A 27019-nucleotide genomic window follows, 5' to 3' on the forward strand; every position below is an offset into this window, starting at 1 on the left:
AATTAAGAAAATCACTAAGGCTGCTAAATGGAGAATGATACCCAACCATGCAAAAAGAAGCACAAAATTGTAAGAGAGGGGAGATTAAGTGAATAGAGCTTTTCACATTCTGGCAGAAACTAAAGATAAAACATGTGTGTGTTTTTCAACATTTTCTTTAGCATGTTTACATCTGCCTCCAAGTATCAACAACATGGTTCAAGCAAAACCACTCCATCCTGGCTGGTTCCACTTTACGATTATACTCTCAAACCAGACTTGAGAGCTTTCTGGAAACTCTACTGCATTTCTCTTGTCCATTTTTTTCACTCTCCTAAATCGAGAATCAGTAAGCTATCTTCTGTGAGCCAAATACACCTCTGCCTGCTTTTATAACTAAAATTTTATTGACACAAGTCATGATTATTTGTTTACACTATGACACTGAAGTTGAGTAGCTGTGACAGAGACTATATTTTTCACAAAGACGAAAATATTTGATATCTGGTTCTTTGAGACAAAAATTTGCTGACCTCTGTTCAAGATGGCTACTAAATACATTCTTCTGTGTCTGCAAAGCTTCAACCTTCCTTCCCCTCTTTCCAGTTCCGGTTCAGTCGTGTCCAACTCCTTGCGACCCATGAATCACAGCACGCCAGGCCTCCCCGTCCATTACCAACTGCTGGAGTCCACCCAAACCCATGTCCATTGTGTCGGTGATGCCATCCAACCGTCTCATCCTCTGTTGTCCCCTTCTCCCCCTGCTCTCAATCTTTCCCAGCATCAGGGTCTTTTCAAATGAGTCAGCTCTCCACATCAGGTGGCCAAAAAGTATTGGAGTCTTGGCCTTAGCATCAGTTCCTCCAATGAACACCCAGGACTGATCTCCTTTAGGATGGACTGGTTGGATCGCCTCTTTAGTCTCAGCCAAAAATACTTACTTTTTATTTTAAAAAGAGTATAGAAAAACGCATAGGAAAATTTTCACTTTCTCCTACACCAAGACCAATCTTCCTTTTATCATTCTCCAGTTTTCCCTTTTTCTGTTCCCTTTTGATCTTGTCAATCTTGATGAGAATCCCATGAAAGAGTAATCTTGCTTTACTGTCTATATTTCTACTTTTTCCATTCTGTAATGAAGTCTTGCCATAACAATATTTTTGTCAAACCCAGTAATGACTTCCTTGCTGCCCAATTCATTGGTCATTTCTAACTTGCTTTCTAAACATCATTTGATAAAATTCATCATCCTTTCTCTCTTGAAACACTTTTTAAATGTAGCTTCTCAAAATCTATTGATTATTCTCTTAATCCAGTCTTCTGACATTTTGTCCTTTGCTGGGTTTTATTTTTCTTAGTCTTTGCCCCCGTATATCTTTGTTCCAAGATTTAGTTCTCTTACCTTCCCTTTTTATACATAATGTTATCAGTTTTATCCAGTCTCTTACAGTAAATGTCGTCTCTGTATTCATGATTCCCATGTTTACTTCTTGGAGACAGATTTATATTTATTTATTGGGATGTCTAGATAATGCTGAAAAATTAGAATTTTTCCAAATTTGATTTTGTTATTTGGTTGGATATTTCCAGTATTTGATTTTTTTTTTCCCTAAAATCAACTGCTCTTTATTTTGGTGAAAGACACATTCTTCTAGTTGCTAAGATTAAAGTCTTTGAATTTTGGGGGTTCCTTCTGTCACGCGAGTGTATGTTCCTCTGTTCTTTGTCTCGTCACAACAAAGATTTGGAGCAACGGACATTAAAGCCCTCGGCGTGTCACAGCTCTCTGGTCTTGGACAAACCGTGCTACAGCTCTTAGGCAAATCAGTGTTACAGCTCTATTTTATTTAGAAGATAGCAGGAGAGAGAGAGAGAGAGAGAGAGAGAGAGAGAAAAGAGCGCACGCACGCGGGAGAGAGAGTCCATGAGAAAGCGCTTTGGCTCCTGCTTTTATATGTTTTTTCCTCCACCTGGGCCTGCCCTATGTAAATTGGGCTTAGCCAGGAGTGCTGTTTGTTCTGCCTGAAGTCTTCACTCTGGTCCTCGGACCTTCCTTTGACATTCCTTGTCTTTTAGCCACCGTCATTTTGGACTCTTTTCCCTATTCTACCCATCTAACATTCCCCCCTTAAGAGATGGGAGGCCCAATTCTTTGGGAATAGGGGCTTCGAGGTCTTTCTGGCTACTTCCTGCTGAACGGGACGGTGAGGGGTATTAGGCCTCCCCCTCTTGCTAGTCTTAATCCTCAGAGTCCTTATAGCGTTTTCTGTGGTCAGCTGTAGTTTTATATCTTTGTTGAACTGGCACTGCATGTTGTAGCTAGTTGACCTGGGCAGAGACAAAACAGGTTAGACAATTGACAGTACATGGAATAATCATAGGCATCATCAATATAGCATAACAAGGACTAGTAGGGACATTGGTCAATTTTAAATTCACATCGCCAGGACGGCTCAAGTCCCTCCTTGTTCAGGGATCAGAAGATCTATCTCCTGTCTGTTTTGGAGTACAGTCTCTGTCAAGCTGTGTTAGCTCTTTAGAGTTATCCTGAGAAATCTTATCCCCAGAAACCAGACTTTGGGGGTGTTCATTAGAATGGCACTCATTGGTAGTTCTGAATAGGTATCTGAGATCTCCCAGGGGCTCACAGGTGTATCGAGTGTCCTCTTCTCTTTTCTTCCACGGCTTGACTCATGAGTAGTGAATCCAGGAGTCGTGTCCTGGTACCTTGACTGCTGTGGGGGTATAAAGTATTACAGGGTAGGGGCCCTTCCATATGGGCTGGAGTTGAGCCTTTGGGGACCCATCTTTCCAGACTTTAATTAGGACTTGAGTCCCTGGAGCATATAGTGGTGACTCTTTAGAATCTTTTGGGTCCTGTTTTATACCTCAATTCCTGTTGGAATTGCCTAATGACTATGGTATAAGACTGGAGGGTCTGAACCTCTGGATCTAGGAAGAGGTCATTGACATAAACAAAAGGTCTCCCATATAGCATCTCATAAGGACTAAGACCAACCTGTTCCTTAGGGGCAATGCGGGTGCGGAGGAGAGCTATTGGTAAAGTCCCCTTCCATCCCAGGGAGGTCTCTTGGGTTATCTTTTTTACCGCTGATTTTAAGAATTGATTGGCTCTTCCTACTTTTCCTGAAGACTGAGGCCTCCAGGCACAAAGGAGATAATAAGTAATGCCCAATGCTTTCGAGACCCCTTGGGTGACCTTAGAAGTTAATGATGTCCCATTGTCACTTTGTAATGACCTGGGCAGACCAAATCTTGGTCATTTGGAATGACCAATCATCTTGGAATGATTTCATGGAGCAGTTTTTTTATTACCTCCTCAGCCTTCTCAGTCCGGGTGGGAAAGCCTTCAATTCATCCTGTGAATATATCTATCATAACTAATAGGTATTTATAGCCTTGAGAAACTGGCATCTGGGTGAAGTCCATCTGCCAGTCCTCTCATGGGTAGGCCAACGTCGTTGGATGGGCTGGGCCAGCTGGGGTCTTCGAGCTCCTTGGGGGTTGTTTAACTGGCAAGTGGGACAAGAGGAGACCACCTGTCTTATAGTTGTTTGGAGGCCTGTTCCTCTGAAGGACCTTTCTAGTAATCTTTGGAGGGACTTTTCCCCTAAATGAGTAGTGGCATGTAAGGAGTTAACCAACTTCCACTGGAGGTTCCCAGGCAGAAAAAGGAGTCCCTCCTTTTGGAACCACCCCATATGATCTTCTTGAAAGCCCTCGCTCTTAGCTTTAAGAGTCTCACCCTCAGTATACGAAGGAGTTTCTGGCAAATTAGTCTCTGGAACTAAGGTGGCTATTAGGTCATGGTTCTGTAATGCTGCTCTCCTAGCTGCCTGATCAGCTGCTTGGTTCCCTCGTGCCACTTCCATGTTCCCTTTTTGGTGTCCTTTACAGTGGGAGACTAAAACCTCAGTGGGCAGATGGACTGCCTCCAAGAGTCGAAGAATCTGATCACCATATTTGATTGGGGACCCTCGGGTGGTCAAGTGGCCCCTTTCTTTCCAAATAGCCGCATGTGCATGTAGCACCAGAAAGGCATACTTGGAGTCAGTGTAAATGGCTATTCTTTTTCCTTTTCCCAGCTCTAAAGCTCGAGTCAGGGCTATGAGCTCAGCTAATTGGGCTGAAGTACCTGGTGGCAGAGGCTTAGCCTCTATGGTCTCAAAATTGGAGACTACTGCATGCCCAGCTCTTCTTTTTCCATCCAAGACAAAGCTGCTCCCATCAGTGTACCAGATTTCCTCAGGATTGGTCAGAGGATCTTCTGACAATCCCTCTCGGGGTTTTGTCCAGTGGTCCAAGGTTTCTAGACAAGAGTGAAAGAGGGGTAGGCAGGAGGGTGGCTGGGTTAAGAACCTCACAAGGGGATATAGTGAGGCCTGGATTTTCCATCAGCATTACTTGATATCTGAGGATTCTTTGATCAGACATCCATAAATGGCCTTTCCCATTTAGGAGTTGTTTTACTTGGTGGCTGGTAAAAATAGTTTGCCCCCAAGGAGAGTTTTAAAGCACCTTCTATCATGATTGCAATAGCTGTAAGATTTCGAAGGCAGAGGGGCCAGCTTCGGGTGGTTGGATCGAGCCTCTTGGATAAGTAAGCTACAGGCTGGGGCTCAGATCCCAATCTTTGAGTTAACACTCCCAAGGATATTCCCTCTCTTTCATGGACATAAAGTTGGAATGCTTTTTCTGGGTCTGGCAACCTCAAGAGTGGTGCCTGAGTTAAGGCCTGTTTTAGTGTAGCCTCTGCCTTCTTTTGAGGAGTTCCCCACATCAGTGGGATTGAATCATCTCGTCCCTTTAAGCTTTCATATAAAGGCTGGGCAATTAGACCATAATTGGGTATCCAGATTCTATAATAACCAGTTAGCCTCAGGAAAGCTCGCAATTGTTTTCGAGTCGTGGGGGAGGGCAACTGGAGGATTCCTTGTACGCAATCAGAAGACAGCCTCCTGGACCCGTGTGTAATCTGAACTCCCAGGTAAGTGACCTTTGTCTTGACCATCTGTGCCTTAGCATGGGAGACTTTATATCCTTTATATCCCCTTTCTGCCAAGAAATTTAGAACCTGAATTGCATGTTGTTGGGCACTTTTCTCATCTGGAGAGCAGATTAGTAGGTCATCTATGTATTGTAATATTTTCCCATTAGGTCCCAGGTCCAGATATAGGAGGTCCTGGCTAAGGGCCGTCTGAACAGGTGGGGGCTATCTCTGAACCCTTGAGGTAGTACTGTCCAAAACATCTGTTGGTGTTTTTCTCCTGGGGCTTCCCACTCAAAGGCAAAAAGGTATTGGGATTCTTTAGCCAGCGGTATGCAAAAAAATGCATCTTTGAGATCCAAGACTGTAAACCACTTGGAACTGGGTGGGATTTCTCCCAAGATTACATAGGGATTGGGTACTGTGGGATGGAGGGGGACTACAGCTTCATTTATGATCCGGAGATCTTGAACCAGTCGCCAGGTTCCGTCTTTTTTCTTTACTGAGAGGATTGGGGTGTTACATGGCGAACTGGTGGGGACCAATAGCCCACAAGCAAGGAATTTATTTATTAAAGGCTGTAGTCCCTCCCGAGCCTCTCTTTTGAGAGGATATTTGCCGGGAGCAGGAGCTCCGCCCCTGGCAAAGGTCATGAGGAAGGAGGCTCGGCACACGCAAAGGCGAGATCGAGCCTCAGGAGTCCCCATGGAAATTCTCGAGCATCTACCCCCAATACCAGAGTCTGCCTACTTTCTGCTTTGTGCTCTCACCTACACCTCTGACTTTACAGGGGGCTGTCCCCCACTACCTCTCTCTAAAAAAGAGTTAATTTACACCTTCAGTTAATAAAGTTCCTGGGTCAGATAGTGTTTCAACCTACAAACTCCTTTGGAAGTCCTCTAGCCTGCCTGAATAGGTTTTTCCAGCCACATGTGATTGCTCAAAGCCTCCCAGCTGTGAGAGGCATGAGATGTTCTAAACTGTCTAAATACAGATTCCTTTGAGCAGTTAAAAGATTGATTAGAAACTGTATTAGTGAAGGGTTTTTCACTTGTTGGGCCAATGTTTGCTGCTAAGTCTCCATATCCCTTACCTGCTGTGTCCCTGGCAGTGTTTGTAACCTTGGACCCTTGAGTTAATTCTTTTTCTTGTTATAGCCCACCACACCTTTGCCCTATAGGAATGCAACTTTATCTAATGCTTTTAGAGGGTGGCTCCTGACCAATCACCTTTAGAGAAAAATAAGTTTTCTGAAGAAAGAGTCTTGAAATGTTAACAGACCTCCTGGCCAGAAGATGATGCAAATCACCTAAACTTTTGCATATGATAAGTTTGCAGGAAGAAAGACTGGCTTACTGCATGACTCTACCCCTTCCCCCATTATCCTCTATGCATAACTTAAGGTATAAAAACTACTTTGGAAAATAAAGTGCGGGCCTTGTTCACCAAAACTTGGTCTCCCCATGTCGTTCTTTCTCTCATCTTCTGGCTGAATTATTCAGCCTCTTTTCTCCACTGAATTTCCTCACTGAGCTATCCTTATTTCAGCCTCTTTTCTCCACTGAATTTCCTCACTGAGCTATCCTTATTTAATCACTCTTTATATCCTTAATTAACGTTTAATTAAGCAGTTGTTTCCTGATCTTGCCGACGCCGTCCCCGCTTTGAATTCCCTGGATCCACCGGGGCTGGACCCTGGCAGATATTGTTTCTGATTAGGAAACCGAGTGGGATCTCGGAGGACAATGATGACCGGTTCAGCTTGGTGGGCTCGTCCAGGAATCCCTGGTCCCACACCTGGGGGTTAATTTTGTCTTCCCATAGTTTTTGGTCCCTCTCTATTGAAGGTGTAATGGGTTCTTCAGTAGTGACCAGGAGCTGGAGAGCTCTAGGAGCTGAAAAACTTCCCATCACAAGGGTGGTCCCCAGTTTAGTGAGTATATCTCTTCCCAATAAGGGGGTAGGACACTCAGGAACCACCAGAAACTGGTGGGAAAATATTTGTCCATCCCAGCAACAAAGAAGTGCTCAGGTGAATCTTTTAGTAGTTGCTTTTCCTGTAGCACCCAAAATGGTACAGGTTTGGGAGGAGAAGGCTCCAGAGTAGGAGATAAAGACAGAGTAGGTAGCCCCCGTGTCAACCAAGAAATTCTCGGACCTACCTGCCACATCCAGTTGCACCCTTGGCTCCAGCCCCGTGATGGTTATCCGCGACAGGCGGGCTGGCTGGAGCGGGCCGCTTCAGTCCTCTTGAACCATCGTGAAGGTAGGCTTGGCGCTTGACCTTGAGGCTCTTGGGTCTCGAGGGCAGAGTGCCACCCATTGTCCCAGTTGATGGCATTTGTGGCAAGCCGTTCTAGGAGACTTGTCATGGTTTGGACACTCTTTGGCCCAATGCTCCGCCTGTCTACAGATCAGGCGTCTGTCTTGCACCTTGTCCCTCAAGGACTCGGGGTTTGCCACAGGGCTTTTCTGGAGGACGGCCAGCATCTGGGCATGGCTTGTCTTTTTCTTTCTCTCCTCCTGGGCCTTGGCCTCCTTCTCCTGTTCTCTGTTATAAAAGGTTTTGGTGGCTGTCTGGACCATCTCATCTAAAGAGGCAGCAGGGTCCTGCTGTTGTATCTGCTGTAACTTAATTCTGATATCTGATGCACATTGGGACAGGAACTTGTCCTTTAAAATCACCCATCCCTCATAAGAGTCTAAGTCCAGGTTGGTAAACTTTTGGAGTGCCTCTTTTAGCCTTTCCAGAAAGGCAATGGGGTTCTCATTGGGCTCCTGAGTTATTGCTGAGACTGGGCACAGTCCCACAAGTAATAGGCTTCTCTCTGTTTCCATAGGTAGACTTCCTTAGGGGTGAGTCTTTCTGAAGCTTATCCTACCCAGAACTGTTGCAACCTGAGAGCCAGGCATCCCCGGGTCAGGGTGCAGATCCCCAGGCAAGCTGAGCATGACAGGTTCCTAAAGATCGAATCCCCGGGCAGGTTGAGGCATGACGGCCTCCCGAGGATTGGGTCCCTGGGCAGATCGAGGCATGATGACCTCCTGGGACACCTAGGACTAGAGGATCTCCGAGCAGGTTGAGGCGTGACAACCTCTCGAAGACTGATCCCTAGGCAGGTCAAGGCGTGATGACCTCCTGGGACTTCCCCGGACTGGAGTTTGGGCGTCCCCAAGATCTCCAGTGTCACCAGTGCTGGGTAGAATTAAGGGGTTTGTAACTCATTGCTAGTTTGCTCACCATGGACGAGAATAGATATGTAAGCTCATCCTACCTAGTACTGTTGCAACCTGAGAGCCAAGCATCCCCGGATCAGGGTGAAGATCTCCAGGCAGGCTGAGGCGTGACAGCCTCCTAGAGATTGAATCCCCGGGCAGGTCAAGGCATGACGGCCTCCTGGGACCCCTGAGACTAGAGGATCCCCAAACAGGTTGAGGCGTGACAACCTTTTGAAGACCGATCCCTAGGCAGATCAAGGCGTGATGACCTCCTGGGATCCCCTGGACTGGAGTTTGGGCGTCCCCAAGATCTCCAGTGTGACCAGTATTAGGTAGGATTAGGGGGTTGAGTATTTCCCTTCCAGTGCCAGCTATTTTCTGGTTGTTTTTCCAGAAGATTGTAGAGGCAACCTTGTGGGTCTGGATGGGGCTCAGGAAAAGAGCATGAAACAGGAGGGAAGGGGGCAGAGCACAACCTTTGAAAGAATGACATAGCACAAGGGTATAATGTAAACCAATTAAAGTCAATTGGGTCCAAGATGACAAGTCAAATTCAAGTAAACCTTAATCCCCAATGTATAAGCCAACAGACACACACAGAGGTGGCAGGACAGCTCCAAGGCACAAGGTCAAAAGAGGGAGGAGTGGGTGGTTCCCCAATGGCTGGGATGATCCTCTCACTCATTAGCATATGAATTCCACCCCCTCACAAAACCTATCCAGGCCTAATACCATGGCCACAGCCCTTGCCCTCAGCAATGGTTCACACCCTGAAGAGAGGCTTCTCTCTGGATCCTAACAAATCTACCTCTTATGCTTTGTCTCTCAATGAATTTTTGCAATGAGACATCAGAGCCTGAGTTTCATTAGTTTTGGCCGGGCTTGAGTCCCGGGAGAGAGCTGAAGGACAGGAGGAAAAAGCAGTGGGAAAAACATGCCAAGGAATCCCCTTCATAGCCTGCCAGAAAATTTGCTAAATATCTGATTGGTGCTCACAGTTTCATTGGTCTGATCCTTGGCACAGAGAAGAGAAAGGACAGAAGAACCCCCATCAGCTTGGGTAACAGCTACTGGGGCTCAGCAGATAGCACCTTTGGGACATGTTGAGGAGTAGCCTCTCCAGAGACCCTCAGTTGTGCCCCTGCTGCCCGCCTGTTCAAGGGAGGTTTGAGGAAACAAGAAACGAGAGATTGTAAAGGTCCCTCCAGCCATAGGAGGGAGGACCTCTTACCTTAACCAGAGGTCTTCTGGAATCTGAGACTGGGTCACGTGAGCTCTCTGCTGAGTTCGTTTTTCTCTGTCCAGGTTTCCAGCATGAAGGGCCTTCCCCTGCACTGGGTTTCTTCACCTTCTGCTTCTAGCACGGGAGCTTCACCGAGTTGGGCTCCTGTTGTTCTTGGCCTCTTCCACGCAGAGGTTGTTTCAGCCAGGTTATATCCGAGTCACAGCACCATAGATGTCACGCGAGTGTATGTTCCTCGGTTCTTTGTCTCGTCACAACAAAGATTTGGAGCGACGGACATTAAAGCTCTCAGTGTGTCACAGCTCTCTGGTCTTGGACAAACCGTGCTACAGCTCTTAGGCAAATCAGTGTTACAGCTCTATTTAATTTAGAAGATAGCAGGAGAGAGAGAGAGAGAGAAAAGAGCGCACGCACGCGGGAGAGAGAGTCCATGAGAAAGCGCTTTGATTCCTGCTTTTATATGTTTTTTCCTCCACCTGGGCCTGCCCTATGCAAATTGGAGTGCTTAGCCAGGAGTGCTGTTTGTTCTGCCTGAAGTCTTCACTCTGGTCCTCGGACCTTCCTTTGACATTCTTTGTCTTTTAGCCACCACCATTTTGGACTCCTTTTCCCTATTCTACCTACCTAACATTTCTTTCTCTCAGATCCTAAAACTAGCCCATCAGAAAATCCTATCATATTTGTTCAAAATGATTCAAATATTCAACCACTTCCTTACATCTACTTTGGTGTTGTAGAAGACTCTTGAGAGTCCCTTGGATTGCAAGGAAATCCAACCAGTCAATCCTAAAGGAAATAAGTCCTTGACTATTCATTGGAAGGACTGATGCTGAAGCTGAAACTCCAATACTTTGGCCACCTGATGCGAAGAACTGACTCCTTGGAAAAGACCCTGATGCTGGGAAAGATTGTAGGTTGAAGGAAAAGGGGACAACAGAGGATGAGATGGTTGGATGGCATCACTGACTTGATGGACATGAGTTTGAGCATGCTCTGGGAGTTGGTGATGGACAGGGAAGCCAGGCATGCTGCAGTCCAATGGGGTTGCAAAGAATCAGACACGACTGAGCGACTGAACTGTACTGAACTGACACCTCAAGTATCTGGGCCACTATCTTGGTTTTCCATGTCCTGGGGTTCCTCAGGGCTAACCGTGGGGAGTTGTTGCAGCCTGATGGCTGCTGGATGGCAGGTTTTCTTTCCTTCCTTAATTTCCTCAGGACTTACCAGGTCATGGCCCATGATGTTTGTGATTGCTGATGACTGTGACACCCTTTGTTTACTGATTGACAGGGAATATTCCATTTATCAAGGTTCAAGCTCAGTAGTTTGTTTATGAGCTTATTAAACAATTTCAGTCCATTTTATAGTGATGATGTAAGAGACAAAGGAGAAAAAACAACTCAAAAGAAAGAGAATATTGACTCCAGTTCAGTTCAGTCACTCAATTGTGTCTGACTCTTTGTGACCCATGGACTGCAGCATGCCTGGCTTCCCTGTCCATCACCAACTTGCAGAACGTGCTTAAACTCATGCCCAATGAGTCAGTGATGCCATCCAACCATCTCATCCTCTGTTGTCCCCTTTTCCTTGCACCTACAATCTTTCCCAGCATCAGGGTCTTTTCCAAGGAGTCAGTTCTTTGCATCAGGTGGCCAAAGTATTGGAATTTCTGCTTCAGCATCAGTCCTTCCAATGAATGTTCAGGACTTATTTCCTTTAGGATTGACTGGTTGGATCTCCTTGCAGTACAAGGGACTCTCAAGAGTCTTCTCCAACACCACAGTTCAAAAGCATCAGTTCTTTGGTGGTCAGCTTTCTTTATGGTCCAACTCTCAAATCCATACATGACTACTAGAAAAACCTAACCTAGACTAGAAGGACCTTTGTTGGCAAAGTAATGTCTCTGCTTTTTAATGTGCTGTCGAGGTTGGTCATAGCTTTTCTTCCAAGGAGCAAGCATCTTTTAATTTCATGGCTGCAGTCACCATCTGTAGTGATTTTGAAACCCAAGAAAATAAAGCTTGTTACTACTGTTACCCCATCTATTGATGGGGTGAAGTGATGGGACTGGATGCCATGATCTGAGTTTTCTGAATGTTGAGTTTTAAGCCAAGTTTTTCACTTGGCTTAAAACTTTCACTTTTTTTTTTTTTTTAAATGAACCTTTATTAAAGACACTTCAATGCCATTTGTTAGACACTTCAATATTTTACATGTTTTTCAATGTACATTGTACCAAAATTTCTATAAATAAATAACTTTGTACATAAAAGTAATACTTCCTCTTTCACATTGCCTCTCAGAAGCAGCAAATTCACATATTTTGTGGAAGTAACAATCAGTTAACTGTTGAGAACAGAATTCTAGATGTGCTTACCTTTTGGAGCAGTGGTGACACCTGACAGTGAAATTTAACATAGGTAAGTAACCATTCCATCAGTATGTCCCCCTTCAGCTTTTTGGCTAAAGGAGCTTGGCTTTCTGAGATTTTTTAAGGACCTTGTTTCAATGTAATTTTTCCTGAAATACACATTGGCACTCACAAGATGGTTAGCAACAGGTCTCAAAAAAAGTGCAAAAATACCCAAAACCCAGGACAAGGGGCTGATCTCTGAGAGTCCAAGCCCAGGGCCATCTGGGCGAGGGAAGGACATGGCCAGGCCTGCTCTGGATTCTCAGTGGAGACATATGAGCCCTGAAAAGAGAGGACTCGGGTTTTTTCCTCCCCTAAGGCCAATGTAATATTAATTATATCGGCAGAACTACAACATCACTATTGAAAAATCCACAGGTACCAACACCATCAGCAGCCTCTATCTTATTAAAAAGCCTCTACCCCAGTAACCACGACAGAACGCAGGCCGCCCTGAAGAGGCCCGCGGCGCCTCTCGATGGCAAAGGGGCATCCTCTTGGACTCTAGCACGGCTGTGTGAGCCGGACTCCTTAGACCTCCAGCCTTCATCTGTGTTAACTGCGGGCAAGCCTGAGCTCGCGGACGCTGCCTCGGGCTCCCCTGACGTGCCTGGTGAAGGTCAGCACTTGCTTCTTTCCAACGGACACATCCCCCAAGCCTGTGACTCTGGTTCCGAGTCCACCCCCCTGACAGGACAGTCCCCCGGGAGACGGAGCACACCACTGCTGTTTGCACCGAAAAGCTAGGCTTTGTCTACCTCGGCTCTCATGGCGTCTGCAGAAGAGAGGTGGGTGAGGCCGCGAGGGAGCCTGGCTTCCGGCATCACTGATTTGCACATAGTTCTCACCTCCACGTGGAGCGGCAAGAGTCTGAAAGGACTTGCAATGGAAGCACAGAAATGCAAGAGGCTAGCGTGTACAAAAGGTAGAGGAGTATTTGGTACCCTTGTACATAAGAGTTCTCAGAGATGCCATATATATTATATATATCTTTTACAGAGGCTATTTTAATCTTTAGTGCATGGTTAACAGAAAAAAAATCGTACGATGTTGACAATATTATTTTTCATACCTGGTTGCTGTTTAATTTTGGAGGGGGGGATAGTTCTGGTGCTTTAATGCATGGATGGAGTTCCTTGAAGCTACAAACCACATTTGTTCACAGGAGGTTTTGGTGGTGGGTGGAAAGGAGGCGCTCTTGGCTTGGTACAGACCCTGGGATGCTTTACCACCAGAGGCTGTGTCTGCAGTGGAAGCAACTTCCTGTCGTGGTTGCTTGTGTGTGGACAGCGTTGCAGGGACCTCCCCGTAGAGCTCGGAGGGGCAGACGTCACATTCCTTCACGGTGAAGGTGTTCTCGTAGGTTTCAGTTCTTTCTCTAAGAGGTGGAATATAGGTTGTTAATCCACTACAAGCAATTGGCTCCAACAATTAGGATGCCTTTCTTCCTTCTGTGAGAAAGGCAGATGTGGTCTTGTCAGTATCATTCAATGGTCATTTGAGGCTTTTTAATAAGATAAAAACTTTCACTTTCAATAAGAGGCCCTTTTGTTGTAGAGGTGATCTCTAAAGAGATTTTTAAATAGATTACTCCAGAGGTGATCTCGAAAGATATCTCAGTCTAGGTTGGAGCTGCAACCTGATTCATGTGCAGAACTTTATGGGTGATGCAGAAATACTGAACCCTTATCTCTGGACACTTATTTTAAAGGTTTACTGAAGGATTTCTTCTTGTAAATAAATATCTGTATAGAGATATAGGTGCAGATAGAGTTATGAAACATCCTTTTCATAAAGCATGATTACTCTGTGATCCTCCATATTTACCCAAGTCAAGTAATGCTTTTATGATAAAAAAAAAAACTGAGGGGATTATTTTCATATATTTCTCTGCAGTACAGAGTTTTGAATGAATACATATTTTAATGCAAGATAGGAAACATAAACAGGCAATAGGGATATCATTTTTCTTCGTTGAATATATATGTAGTAAGACCTTGAAATTCAAATCCAGAAAACTATATTAATTTTGTTAAATATCAAATAGTACTAAACTATTTGCTTTTGTATTCATCTGTTTTCTGCTTAAGAAATGACTTGACTAAATAATCTGAGGTTATATGGCTTGATACAATTGATCTTGTGATGAACTGCTATGCATTCAAAATTATGTTCTGTTGTCTCCCTGAGCACAAAGCAGAAGAAATTCCTCAAACCCATGGTCGACTTGAGCTGAGAATTACCTGGCAAAAGTGTGAAATAGAATTTAGGCTACTGCATTAAAAAATTAAAGTAATAAAACTAACAGTCTTAGTTACATTCTGTGTGAATAGGCAAAACATGTAATGAAACTTAATCATTTCTCCAAAACTAAAGTTGTAAAGAAAAACAATTCCAATCTTCAAATTGAATATATTTTCTTATCTTAATAAGACTGGATTTTAGATCTGTGCCACTGATTTCTACTTTATTATTTGTCTACATCCCATCTTTTCCAGGTACTGTTGTGGTGATCCAATAGAAATATCTTCCCATATTTAGAACTATAAGTCATCCCCTTATGGAAGTTAAGTTCTGAAAAATAAAATACAACTCCAACTTTACAAGCATGTTCAATTCTATTTAATGAAATATAAGGAATATATTTAAATAATGGATGTGCTTTTGTTTTCCTGAAACAAAAATATGGCAAATGTGAAAGCTATACTTACATTAAAGTGCCTACATACTTTATATTTAATTATGAAAAACTATATATTATATAGACTAATATAATGAGATGCAATAATTAATTGAGATAAAACAGTACTTACTCTAATACAATATTTGGTTCTGAGAACACCTCTGAAAAGTAGAAAATATTGGAAATAAGTAAGATTAAAAAGAATTACTCTTCTTTACATTGCAATACCATTTGTTTTTTGTAATACATCCATTTTATCAATTGTCTTCCATTAATTGATACTCTTCATTTTAAGAAGCACTTCAGAATAGTTTCTTATTTCATTATTATTAATACTATGAAGCATTTCCTTAAAATCTATTAGTTTTTCATATAAGATGCTGAAGCTTTTATGTTTACAAATGTTTCAAAAGCCAATAGTCTGCCTAATGTGTTATCTATCATGTACTTCTCAGGAAATTGATTATAACAAATTTACATTTACGCAGAAGCCCAAGAGAAGAAAAAGAAAAGAGAAAACAGACTACCTCATTTTAATGTGAAGTTTACTGTGAATACTCCAAGTTCAATTTAAATAGAAATACTTAGTCAAATAATCATTTTGGAACTTAACTGTAATAAATATGCATTTTTAAGAGGCAATATAGATTTATAGTTATAAGAAAAGCAGATGTCTTTCTGTGTTAGCCAAATTATCTCCATTTTTTTGAATATTAAGTATATCTTTAATATTTGCATTGTTAAATTTCCAGTCACAATCATCTGATGTGATTATTAGTATGCATTAGAAACTAAAATATTTACTATTTATAAAAAATGAGGAAATTATATTTTTTTCTAAAAGTGTTTTCAACATAGATTATTCACTAATCTAGCAAAAGATTATTGAAAGATAGATGTCATTGAAATAGTAACAAAATTTATTTAGGTGCTTTCTAACCTACAAACTACATTAGCTTCTCCCAGAAATCCTGAGGGTGTAATACATAATAAACAGACACAATAGCACATATTCAGCACTGGTTTCCTTCCAGGCACTTTGCCAAGTATTCACCTTTCTTTTGTCTCTTCAACAACATGGTTACGTTTACAGTTATTATCCTCCCTTCATAGATGTTGAGACTGAGCCACACAGAAATGAATCTGTATGATTAAGGTTATTTAGTTAATAAATGACAAAGCAATAAATATGAAAAGCCTGATCACTGTTTCCACTTGAAAGATGAAGAAACTGAAATGCAATAGAAGTTGCATGGGCAAATTCTCTCAGCAAGTTGGCATTAGTTCAAACACAAGGACTGAGGTCTCCAACTCCAAACTTTATACAATTTCCATTACACGACACAATTTTGGTCTTAAAATACATGGTATTTTTTGATATTTTTATAAATTACATTTATACTTTATAGGAAGTTGCAATTAAGAGTGACATAAATTAAGGTAACATGTGGCTCCACTCTCTGTGAGTACACATGAAAATTTATTGTCATTGTAAATCAAAATTTGCTTCTTCCATTAAATTAAAAACTATCCTTTAGGAAGTATTTCTTATGACTTTACACATAAATGTAAGTGCTTTGCATATCTCATTTAAAAATCTTAAAAAATCCATAAAGAAGGTGCAATTACTCTTCATTTTAGATGAACAAATGTAAACATGGATTTGAAAGGATAAAGTCAAATAGCCAATAAAATGTCGAGACATAATTGAAACTCCACTTTGTTTTTTCAACTACAAATTGGCACTTGCCATTTACCGCTACTTGGATTAAATCACGTGCTGCTGCAGGTGCTGATTTTCAAAAGCCCCTGAAAGGAGTTCAAGGTGGAAAGCAGAAATGAGGTACTCTGTGCTTTGGGAAAAACTGGCAAAACAAGTCTTCAGATAGTTATTTTCAGGAGCTGATTTTATGAGCCCAATTCTTGTATCTCCTCATATCTAGAAAAGCACTAAAATCTTCATGGTGATGTCTATTTCTCATGACTAGCAGTAACCTTCACGGGACTAGCAGAAACCTTCTGCAAAAAATTGTTTGATTGCATGAAGTCCCCCTTCACCATAATCACATATATACAGACCTTCCCCCTGCCTCCTTGGAGCAGTTTCTCAGACTATCTGAGATGTTGTCTTCTGGGTTATGGTCCTCATTTTGCCCCTATTAAACTTAACTTGCAACTTTCACGTTGTGCATTTTTTAAAGTCGACAGCTTCTAATTCAAAACCAACTATTCTTGAAGACTCTAATGTATACCATAAAAAAATTAATAAAAATAAAGTATACCACAAAATCACAGAATTCAAAATAACTTGAAATTAAAAGTGACAACTTTTACAAATTACATGCTTTTAAATTATATAAGACTGCCAATAGCTTAAGAAATCTCAGTTATTTCAATCTTGACTTCAACATATATTCTGCTGTTTTGTTCCACCTGTTATTATGGCTTCTTGAAGCATGATGATGGCCTACAGTCAATCAGGAGACGACATCAGGATTTCCTTGGCGTATTATTAAGGAAGGGCTCTGCAAGTTCAAGGAGAAGGAAATATAAGAATCAGATCAGATCAGATCAGATCAGTCGCTCAGTCGTGTCCGACTCTTTGCGACCCCATGAATCGCAGCACGCCAGGCCTCCCTGTCCATCACCAACTCCCAGAGTTCACTCAGACTCACGTCCATCGAGTCAGTGATGCCATCCAGCCATCTCATCCTCTGTCGTCCCCTTTTCCTCCTGCCCTCAATCCCTCCCAGCATCAGAGTCTTTTTCCAATGAGTCAACTCCTTGCACGAGGTGGCCAAAGTACTGGAGTTTCAGCTTTAGCATCATTTCTTCCAAAGAAATCCCAGGGCTGATCTCCTTCAGAATGGACTGGTTGGATCTCCTTGCAGTCCAAGGGACTCTCAAGAGTCTTCTCCAACACCACAGTTCAAAAGCATCAGTTCTTCGGCACTCAGCCTTCTTCACAGTCCAACTCTCACATCCATACATGACCACAGGAAAAACCATAGCCTTGACTAGACGAACCTTTGTTGGCAAAGTAATGTCTCTGCTTTTGAATATGCTATCTAGGTTGGTCATAACTTTCCTTCCAAGGAGTAAGCGTCTTTTAATTTCATGGCTGCAGTCACCATCTGTAGTGATTTTGGAGCCCCCCAAAATAAAGTCTGACACTGTTTCCACTGTTTCCCCATCTATGTCCCATGAAGTGGTGGGACCAGATGCCATGATCTTCGTTTTCTGAATGTTGAGCTTTATAGCTAAAAATACCTGAAACCCACAACCTGCCTGCTCATAAAGGCAATAAAAAATGCACTGGTGATATGAGTATGTAACATCGATGGAAAGCCCAATAATAATTTGTTTGAAGTGCTGCCATGGAACAGAGCTTCCTAGTATCAATGGGGATGATGATTCTGGAATAGTAGAGGTACCAGATGGTGGCACTTAACTGTCAGAATTAAGGTCATTTTAATTTCCAAAATGGACAATAAGTCTACAGTGAGAATATGTGGCAGTGACTATTTCTCATAGTGTTTCTAGAAGTAAGATATGTGCATGTGTGCTTAGTCATGTCCAACTCTTTGGGACCCCGTGGACTGTAGCCTTATAGGTTCCTCTATCCATGGGATTTTCCAGGCAAGAATGCTGGACTGGCTTGCCACTTCCTCCTCCAAAAAACCTTCCCAACCTAGGGATTTAACCTGTGTCTCCTGCATTGCAGGTGAGTTCTTTACCGCTGAGCCATCCTGGAAACTCCTTTCTTTTATTGGAGTGGGTAGCCTATCCCTTCTCCAGGGGAACTTCCCCACCCAGAAATCGAACAGGGGTCTCCTGCATTGCAGACGGATTCTTTACTAAGATATAATACTGCTAATTAGGGAGTACTCAGGAACTGGCAGAACTCTCATATTAGTTTCTGATCTATGGAGTAAGAAAGTATTGTGGAAAAAAGGATTTAGCCATTTCCATTCCTCCCTTACCCAACCAAGATGGTGAATCAGAAGAAATATCACATACTGGAAGGGACTTCAGAGATTATTGCTATCATCAATCACTAATTCCTAATCCAATTCATCTCACCTGTATGGCCGTCACAAAACTAAATTAATTATGGTAATAATAGTGGATTAATATAGTTAGCCATGCAGTAATCTCGCTTATAGCTGCTATTAATATTTCAAGGTATTTTCCAATATCTTAACTGGAATATATTTATACACTTAGTATGCAATTACTGATCCGATATATATTAACATATATTCTTTCTAATATATGTGCCAACCCCACGTCCAAGGAGTGGTGGCTGCGCGGGCACAGGAGGGCCTAGAGAAGCTATCCCATGTTGAAGGTCAGGAAGGGTGGTGGTGAGGAGATACCCTTCGTCCAAGGTAAGGAGCAGTGGCTGCGCTTTGCTGGAGCAACCGTGAAGAGATACCCCAAGCCCAAGGTAAGAGAAACCCAAGTAAGACGGTAGGTGTTGCAAGAGAGCATCAGAGGGCAGACACATTGAAACCATACTCACAGAAAACTAGTCAATCTAATCACACTAGGACCACAGCCTTGTTTAACTCAATGAAACTAAGCCAAGCCTGTGGCGCAACCCAAGACGGGCGGGTCGTGGTGGAGAGATCTGACAGAAAGTGGTCCACTGGAGAAGGGAATGGCAAACCACTTCAGTATTCTTGCCTTGAGAACCCCATGAACAGTATGAAAAGGCAAAATGATAGGATACTGAAAGAGGAACTCCCCAGGTCAGTAGGTGCCCAATATGCTACTGGAGATCAGTGGAGAAATAACTCCAGAAAGAATGAAGGGATGGAGTCAAAGCAAAAACAATACCCAGCTGTGGATGTTTCTGGTGATAGAAGCAAGGTCCAATGCTGTCAAGAGCAATATTGCATAGGAACCTGGAATGTCAGGTCCATGAATCAAGGCAAATTGGAAGTGGTCAAAAAAGAGATGGCAAGAGTGAATGTCGACATTCTAGGAATCAGCGAACTCAAATGGACTGGAATGGGTGAATTTAACTCAGATGACCATTATATCTACTACTGTGGACAGGAATCCCTCAGAAGAAATGGAGCAGCCATCATGGTCAACAAAAGAGTCCGAAATGCAGTACTTGGATGCAATCTCAAAAAAGACAGAATGATCTCTGTTCGTTCCAAGGCAAACCATTCAATATCACAGTAATCCAAGTCTATGCCCCAACCAGTAATGCTGAAGAAGCTGAAGTTGAACGGTTCTATGAAGACCTATAAGACCTTTTAGAACTAACACCAAAAAAAATATGTCATTTTCATTATAGGGGACTGGAACGCAAAAGTAGGAAGTCAAGAAACACCTGGAGTAACAGGCAAATTTGGCCTTGGAATACGGAATGAAGCAGGGCAAAGACTAATAGAGTTTTGCCAAGAAAATGCACTGGTCATAACAAACACCCTCTTCCAACAACACAAGAGAAGACTCTATACATGGACATCACCAGATGGTCAACACCGAAATCAGATTGATTATATTCTTTGCAGCCAAAGATGGAGAAGCTCCATACAGTCAGCAAAAACAAGACCAGGATCTGACTGTGGCTCAGACCATGAACTCCTTATTGCCAAATTCAGACTTAAATTGAAGAAAGTAGGGAAAACCACTAGACCATTCAAGTATGACCTAAATCAAATCCCTTATAATTATACAGTGGAAGTGAGAAATAGATTTAAGTAGATAGAGTGCCTGATGAACTATGGAATGAGGTTCGTGACATTGTACAGGAGACAGGGATCAAGATCATCCCCATGGAAAAGAAATGCAAAAAAGCAAAATGGCTGTCTGGGGAGGCCTTACAAATAGCTGTGAAAAGAAGAGAAGTGAAAAGCAAAGGAGAAAAGGAAAGATATAAGCATCTGAATGCAGAGTTCCAAAGAATAGCAAAGAGAGATAAGAAAGCCTTCCTCAGCAATCAGTGCAAAGAGATAGAGGAAAACAACAGAATGGGAAAGACTAGAGATCTCTTCAAGAAAATTAGAGATACCAAGGGAACATTTCATGCAAAGATGGCCTCGATAAAGGACAGAAATGGTATAGACCTAACAGAAGCAGAAGATATTAAGAAGAGATGGCAAGAATACACAGAAGAACTGTACAAAAAAAGATCTTCACCACCCAGATAATCATGATGGTGTAATCACTCACCCAGAATCAGACATCCTGGAATGTGAAGTCAAGTGGGCCTTAGAAAGCATCACTAAGAACAAAGCTAGTGGAGGTGATGGAATTCCAGTTGAGCTATTTCAAATCCTGAAAGACGATGCTGTGAAAGTGCTGCACTCAATATGTCAGCAAATTTGGAAAACTCAGCAGTGGCCACAGGACTGGAAAAGGTCAGTTTTCATTCCAATGCAAAAGAAAGGCAATGCCAAAGAATTGCACAATTGCACTCATCTCACAGGCTAGTAAAGTAATGCTCAAAATACTCCAAGCCAGACTTCAGCAATACGTGAACCGTGAACTTCCTGATGTTCAAGCTGGTTTTAGAAAAGGCAGAGGAACCAGAGATCAAATTGCCAACATCCCGTGGATCATCAAAAAAGCAAGAGAGTTCCAGAAAAACACCTATTTCTGGTTTATTGACTATGCCAAAGCCTTTGACTGTGTGGATCACAATAAACTGTGGAAAATTCTGAAAGAGATGGGAATACCAGACCACCTGACCTGCCTCTTGAGAAATCTGTATGTAGGTCAGGAAGCAACAGTTAGAACTGGACATGGAACAACAGACTGGTTCCAAATAGGAAAAGGAGTACGTCAAGGCTGTATATTGTCATCCTGCTTATTTAACTTCTATGCAGAGTACATCATGAGAAACGCTGGGCTGGGAGAAACACAAGCTGGAATCAAGATTGGCGGGAGAAATATCAATCACCTCAGATATGCAGATGACACCACCCTTATGGCAGAAAGTGAAGAAGAACTAAAAAGCCTCTTGATGAAAGTGAAAGTGGAGAGTGAAAAAGTGGGCTTAAAGCTCAACATTCAGAAAATGAAGATTATGACATCTGGTCCCATCACTTCATAGGAAATAGATGGGGAAACAGTAGAAACAGTGTCAGACTTTATTTTTTTGGCTCCAAAATCACTGCAGATGGTGACTGCAGCCATGAAATTAAAAGAAATTAAACTTTCCTTGGAAGGAAAGTTATGACCAACCTGGATAGCATATTCAAAAGCAGAGACATTACTTTGCCAAAAAAGGTCCATCTAGTTAAGGCTATGGTTTTTCCTGTGGTCATATATGGATGTGAGAGTTGGACTGTGAACAAGGCTGAGCACCGAAGAATTGATGCTTTTGAACTGTGGTGTTGGAGAAGACTCTTGAGAGTCCCTTGGACTGCAAGGAGATCCAACCAGTCCATTCCGAAGGAGGTCAGCCCTGGGATTTCTTTGGAAGCAATGATGCTAAAGCTGAAACTCCAATACTTTGGCCACCTGATGCAAAGAGCTGACTCATTGGAAAAGACTCTGATGCTGGGAGGGATTGAGGGCAGGAGGAGAAGGGGACGACAGAGGATGAGATGGCTGGATGGCATCACTGACTCGATGGACGTGAGTCTGAGTGAACTCTGGGAGTTGGTGATGGGCAGGGAGGCCTGGCGTGCTGGGATTCATGGGGTCGCAAAGAGTTGGACACGACTGAGCGACTGAAGTGAACTGAACTGACTGATTCTTTCTAATTACTAGACAATTCACTTTTATATGGCAGAGATAACCATATATACTTCTGTCTTGCCCCTAGGATCATGTGAACAGTCTTACTCTCTACCATAGTATAGCTGTCAGAGGTTTGAATTGCTTTTATTTTTCTGGAAAATTTCCCTGAATATTCTCCATTAATGTCATCATATTATATGGAACTAATAAACAAGAAGTGAGAGTACTTCGAAGGCCCTATTATACAACAACAACAACAACAACAAACCCAGGAACAGTTGTCCTCTAGAAAAGGTGAATTGCTATTGAAACTCTAACTAATATTCCACTTTGGGGTCAACATCATGTGAGGATGTCCTTTAGGATGTGGTCCAGGTGCATAACAATGGCCACGATGTGGTAGTGTTTCAATAGGTGAAATGTACAGGTCTGGAAATCTAGAACTAGAAATATGATTGCATCCTCCCACACACAATGACTTTAAATATTTCACTTATGGAATTTGTATTTACTAATCTGTCACATTAGAGATCCTTGTTTCCAAGAAGGAAATATTTCTTCCAGATACAAACAAAGGTCACTATGTCCATAGAACTTGAAATGACAGCTACTACTTAACTACCTTGAGCTCTTCATATCAACAGTGCAAAGGGCAGAAAATAAATGCTAGTGAAAGTAATCAAGTCTGATCAACATAATATCGGGATGCTGCCACACAGTGGGGGATTAGGATTAGTGTGTATGGATTCACAAATTTCTTGGTGCTTTCATTCCCAATGATAGTGGCAACTGGGCACTTAAAGCAATGATAACCCATCAAAGACAATATCACTAAGGGCCTTTTAGTTATCCTTCTGGTGTAAAGGTCTGTGTCATCTTACTAGGCATGAATCCAAGACCAGCTTGGCTGAAAGAGTGGGAGGAGGGAGACAGTGACTCAGTTAAGATCTCAAGATCAATGGTAATAGTCTTGCAGTGTGTTTCACTAACCCTCTGAATATTAAAGCTTCCCCCAAAATAGTTGGTTTCTACCTAGGAAGAAATTCTGACCTATTAAACTTGTATCTCCATTCACTGGGAAGAATCAAGATCACCATATTCTCACAAAATGGAGCCTCATCAGCTATTTTGGAGGCTTAAAATGGAGGAACCAGCAAGTTAATTCTTTTCTTCCCAAAGATATTCTGACCTGAGATGAACTTTATATAGCTTCCAGGTGAATATTACCCAAGACTGATTGCTGTTTTAGTGCCGTCTCGGTAATTATGGTGTAATGTGTCATCTTGGTTCAGCTCAACAACATTTTCCGAAATTCTCTTCCCTCTGTTTCTGGTTGCATGGGTGCATGCATGCTCAGTCATGTCCTACTCTTCGCGACCCCATCATGTCCTACTCTTTGTTGACTTTAGCTTGCAAAACTCCTCTGTCCATGGGATATTCTAGGCAGAACACTGGAGTGCATTGCCATTTCCTTCTCTAGAGGATCTTCTGACCCAGGGATTGAATTTGCATCTCTTCAGTTCAGTTCAGTCGCTCAGTCATGTCTGACCCTTTGTGACCCTATAGACTGAAGCACGCCAGGCCTCCCTGTCCATCACCAACTCCTGGAATTTACCCAAACCCATTGACTTTGCCAAAGCTGTTGACTGCGTGGATCACAATAAACTGTGGAAAATTCTGAAAGAGATGGGAATACCAGACCACCTGACCTTCCTCTTGAGAAACCTATATGCAGGTCACGAAGCAACAGTTAGAACTGGACATGGAACAACAGACTGGTTCCAAATAGGAAAAAGAGTATGTCAAGGCTGTATATTGTCAACCTGCTTATTTAACTTATATGCAGAGACATCATGAGAAACGCTGGACTGGAAGAAGCACAAGCTGGAATCAAGATTGCTGGGAGAAATACTAATCACCTCAGATATGCAGATGACACCACTTTTCTGACAAAAAGTGAGGAGGAACTAAAAAGCCTCTTGATGAAAGTGAAAGAGGAGAGTGAAAAAATTGACTTAAAGCTCAACATTCAAAAAACTAAGTTCATGGCATCTGGTCCTATCACTTCATGGAAAATAGATGGGGAAACAGTGGAAACAGTGTCAGACTTTATTTTTGGGGGCTCCCAAATCACTGCAGATGGTGATCACAGCCATGAAATTAGAAGATGCTTACTCCTTGGAAGGAAAGTTATGACCAACCTAGATAGCATATTCAAAAGCAGAGACATTACTTGGATAACAAAAGTCCATCTAGCCAAGGCTATGGTTTTTCCAGTAGTCACGTATGGATGTGAGAGTTGGACTGTGAAGAAAGCTGAGCGCCGAAGAATTGATGCTTTTGAACTGTGGTGTTGGAGAAGACTCTTGAGAGTCCCTTGGACTTCTAGGAGATCCAGCCAGTCCATTCTAAAGGAGATCAGCCCTGGGATTTCTTTGGAAGCAATGATGCTAAAGCTGAAACTCCAGTACTTTGGCCACCTCATGCGAAGAGTTGACTCATTGGTAAAGACTCTGATGCTGGGAGGGACTGGGGGCAGGAGGAGAAGGGGATGACAGAGGATGAGATGGCTGGATGGCATCACTGACTCAATGGACATGAGTCTGAGTGAACTCCGGAAGTTGGTGATGGGCAGGGAGGCCTGGCGTGCTGCGATTCATGGGGTCGCAAAGAGTTGGACGCGACTGAGCGACTGAAATGAACTGAACTGATTTCCATTGAGTCAGTGATGCCATCTAACCACTTTATCCTCTGTTGTCCCTTTATCCTCCAACTTTCAATCTTTCCCAGTATCAGGCTCTTTTTGGATGAGTCAGTTCTTCACATCAGGTGGCCAAAATATTGGAACTTCAGCTTCAATATCAGTCCCTCCAATGAACACTCAGGCCTGATCTCCTTTACAATGGACTGATTGGATCTCCTTGCAGTTCAGGGGGCTCTCAAGAGTCTTCTCCAACACCACAGTTCAAAAGCATCAATTCTTCAGCGCTCAGCTTTCTTTATAGTCCAACTCTCACATCCATACATGAGCACTGGGAAAACCATAGCCTTGACTAGATGGACCTTTGTTGGCAAAGTAATGTCTCTGCTTTTTAATATGCTGTCTAGGTTGGTCATAACTTTCCTTCCAAGGAGTAAGCGTCTTTTAATTTCATGGCTGCAGTCACCATCTGCAGTGATTTTGGAGCCCAGAAAAATAAAGTCTGACACTGTTTCCTCTTCTATTTGCTATGAAGCGATGGGACCAGATGTCATGATCTTAGTTTTCTGAATGTCGAGCATTAAGCAAACTTCTTCACTCTCCTCTTTCAGTTTCATCAAAAGGCTCTTTAGTTCTTCAGTTTCTGTCATAAGGGTGGTGTCATCTGCGTATCTTAGGTTACTGATATTTCTCCCGGCTATCTTGATTCCAGTGTGTGCTTCCTCCAGCCCAGCGTTTCTCATGATGTAGTCTGCATATAAGTTAAATAAGCAGGGTGACAACATACAGCCTTGACACACTCCCTTTCATGTTTGGAACCAGTCTGTTGTTCCATGTCCAGTTCTAACTGTTGCTTCCTGACCTGCATACAGGTTTCTCAAGAGGCAGGTCGGGTGGTCTGGTATTCCCATCTCTTTCAGAATTTTCCATAGTTTATTGTGATCCACACAGTCAAAGGCTTTGGCATAATCAATACAATAGAAATAGATGTTTTTCTGGAACTCTCTTGCTTTTTCAATGATCCAGCAGATTTTGCAATTTGATCTGGTTCCTCTGCCTGGGCTAGCCAAAAGAAAAATTTGAGTAAGAATTGTTCATATATTCTATAAGTTTGTTACACATATATGTATATAGATATAGATATGCATGTATAGCCTTTTGTATCCTGTCAATTACTAAAGAGGCTAGTGTATTAAAATTTTCAACTATAATTATGACTTTTTTTCACTTCTTTAATTTTTTAAGATTCTGCTTTATCTGTTTTAAAATCATTACTAGGTGGACACACATTTATAATTGTTATGCAGTTCTAATAAATAGCTTTTTAGAACATTTTAACAATTCTGGTAGGTATGTAGTCATGTCATGTTGTGCCTTTAATTTTTTTTTTCCCTACGACTAATGATGTTGACCATCTTCTCATATGTTTATTTGCCATCTGTATGTCCTCTTCCATAAAATATCTATCATGCTTTTTGCACATTTCCAGTTGGGTTTTTTTTTTTTTTCATTTTTAGTCTCATCCAAGTCTTAGTGAATGCTCTTTTATCCTCTCCATAATATAGCCGGACAGTCTTGTGAAGTACTGTCCAAGACTATTTCTTGTCCACCTATCTTCCTTGCAGGGAATTTCTTGTCTATTGGGAGGGGGAAGGGCTACAGAAAGGCAGTGTCTTATTCTTCTCCCTGCTTGTGGTGAGACATGGGACCTCCCACCCCACCACCCTTCCTCAGCGTAGCCTATAAAACCACCGGTTAACTGCACTCTAAAGATGGCTCCTTCATAGCTGAGTAATATACTATGGTGCTGTCATCTGGCCACTAAGCCCCATGACATTCTGTGGGATTAGGGTCACAGGTAGCTGAAACCATGCTAATCTTGCTTCTGCTTTACTTTGTGTAAGTAATAAACTGTCTAAATTCATTTAGGTTCTTTGTTTTTTTGCTGACTGAACATATGGAAATGTAGCAAGCCAGCCTAGCAGCTGCTACCAACTGCTAGTCAGGAGCTGCTTAACCACTTGACAATATTCATTAACCTTCTATACAAACATCACTTCTCT

General features: G+C 42.4%; 1 protein-coding gene across 3 annotated transcripts; it reads right to left on the reverse strand.

The window, feature by feature from the left end:
- Nucleotides 1-341: 341 nt before the first annotated feature.
- Nucleotides 342-10074, reverse strand: LOC147375659 (uncharacterized). 3 transcript variants are annotated; one of them, XM_086390760.1, is made up of 3 exons: nucleotides 7150-8394; nucleotides 4136-4309; nucleotides 342-2307 (listed from the first exon to the last, which is right to left on the reverse strand). In XM_086390760.1, the coding sequence occupies exon 1, from the start codon at nucleotides 7823-7825 to the stop codon at nucleotides 7229-7231; it is 597 nt and encodes a 198-aa protein (XP_086246886.1). In that variant the 5' UTR covers nucleotides 7826-8394; the 3' UTR covers nucleotides 342-2307; nucleotides 4136-4309; nucleotides 7150-7228. The 3 variants fall into 3 exon arrangements, 2 of the variants coding, with proteins under 2 accessions (XP_086246886.1, XP_086246885.1); XR_015160336.1 differs by lacking the exons at nucleotides 342-2307; nucleotides 7150-8394 and adding an exon at nucleotides 9438-10074 and having other exon boundaries at nucleotides 3954-4309; XM_086390759.1 differs by lacking the exon at nucleotides 342-2307 and having other exon boundaries at nucleotides 3954-4309.
- Nucleotides 10075-27019: the final 16945 nt, after the last annotated feature.

Source organism: Bos grunniens, chromosome 3 (assembly GCF_055505025.1).
Source record: "Bos grunniens cultivar Pamir isolate PY7600 chromosome 3, Bosgru_T2T1.0, whole genome shotgun sequence".
NCBI lineage: Eukaryota > Metazoa > Chordata > Mammalia > Artiodactyla > Bovidae > Bos > Bos grunniens.

Excerpts from the sequence above, each read along its gene's own strand:
- LOC147375659 (XM_086390760.1), bottom strand. The coding sequence starts at position 7,825 with ATGGAAACAGAGAGAAGCCTATTACTTGTGGGACTGTGCCCAGTCTCA.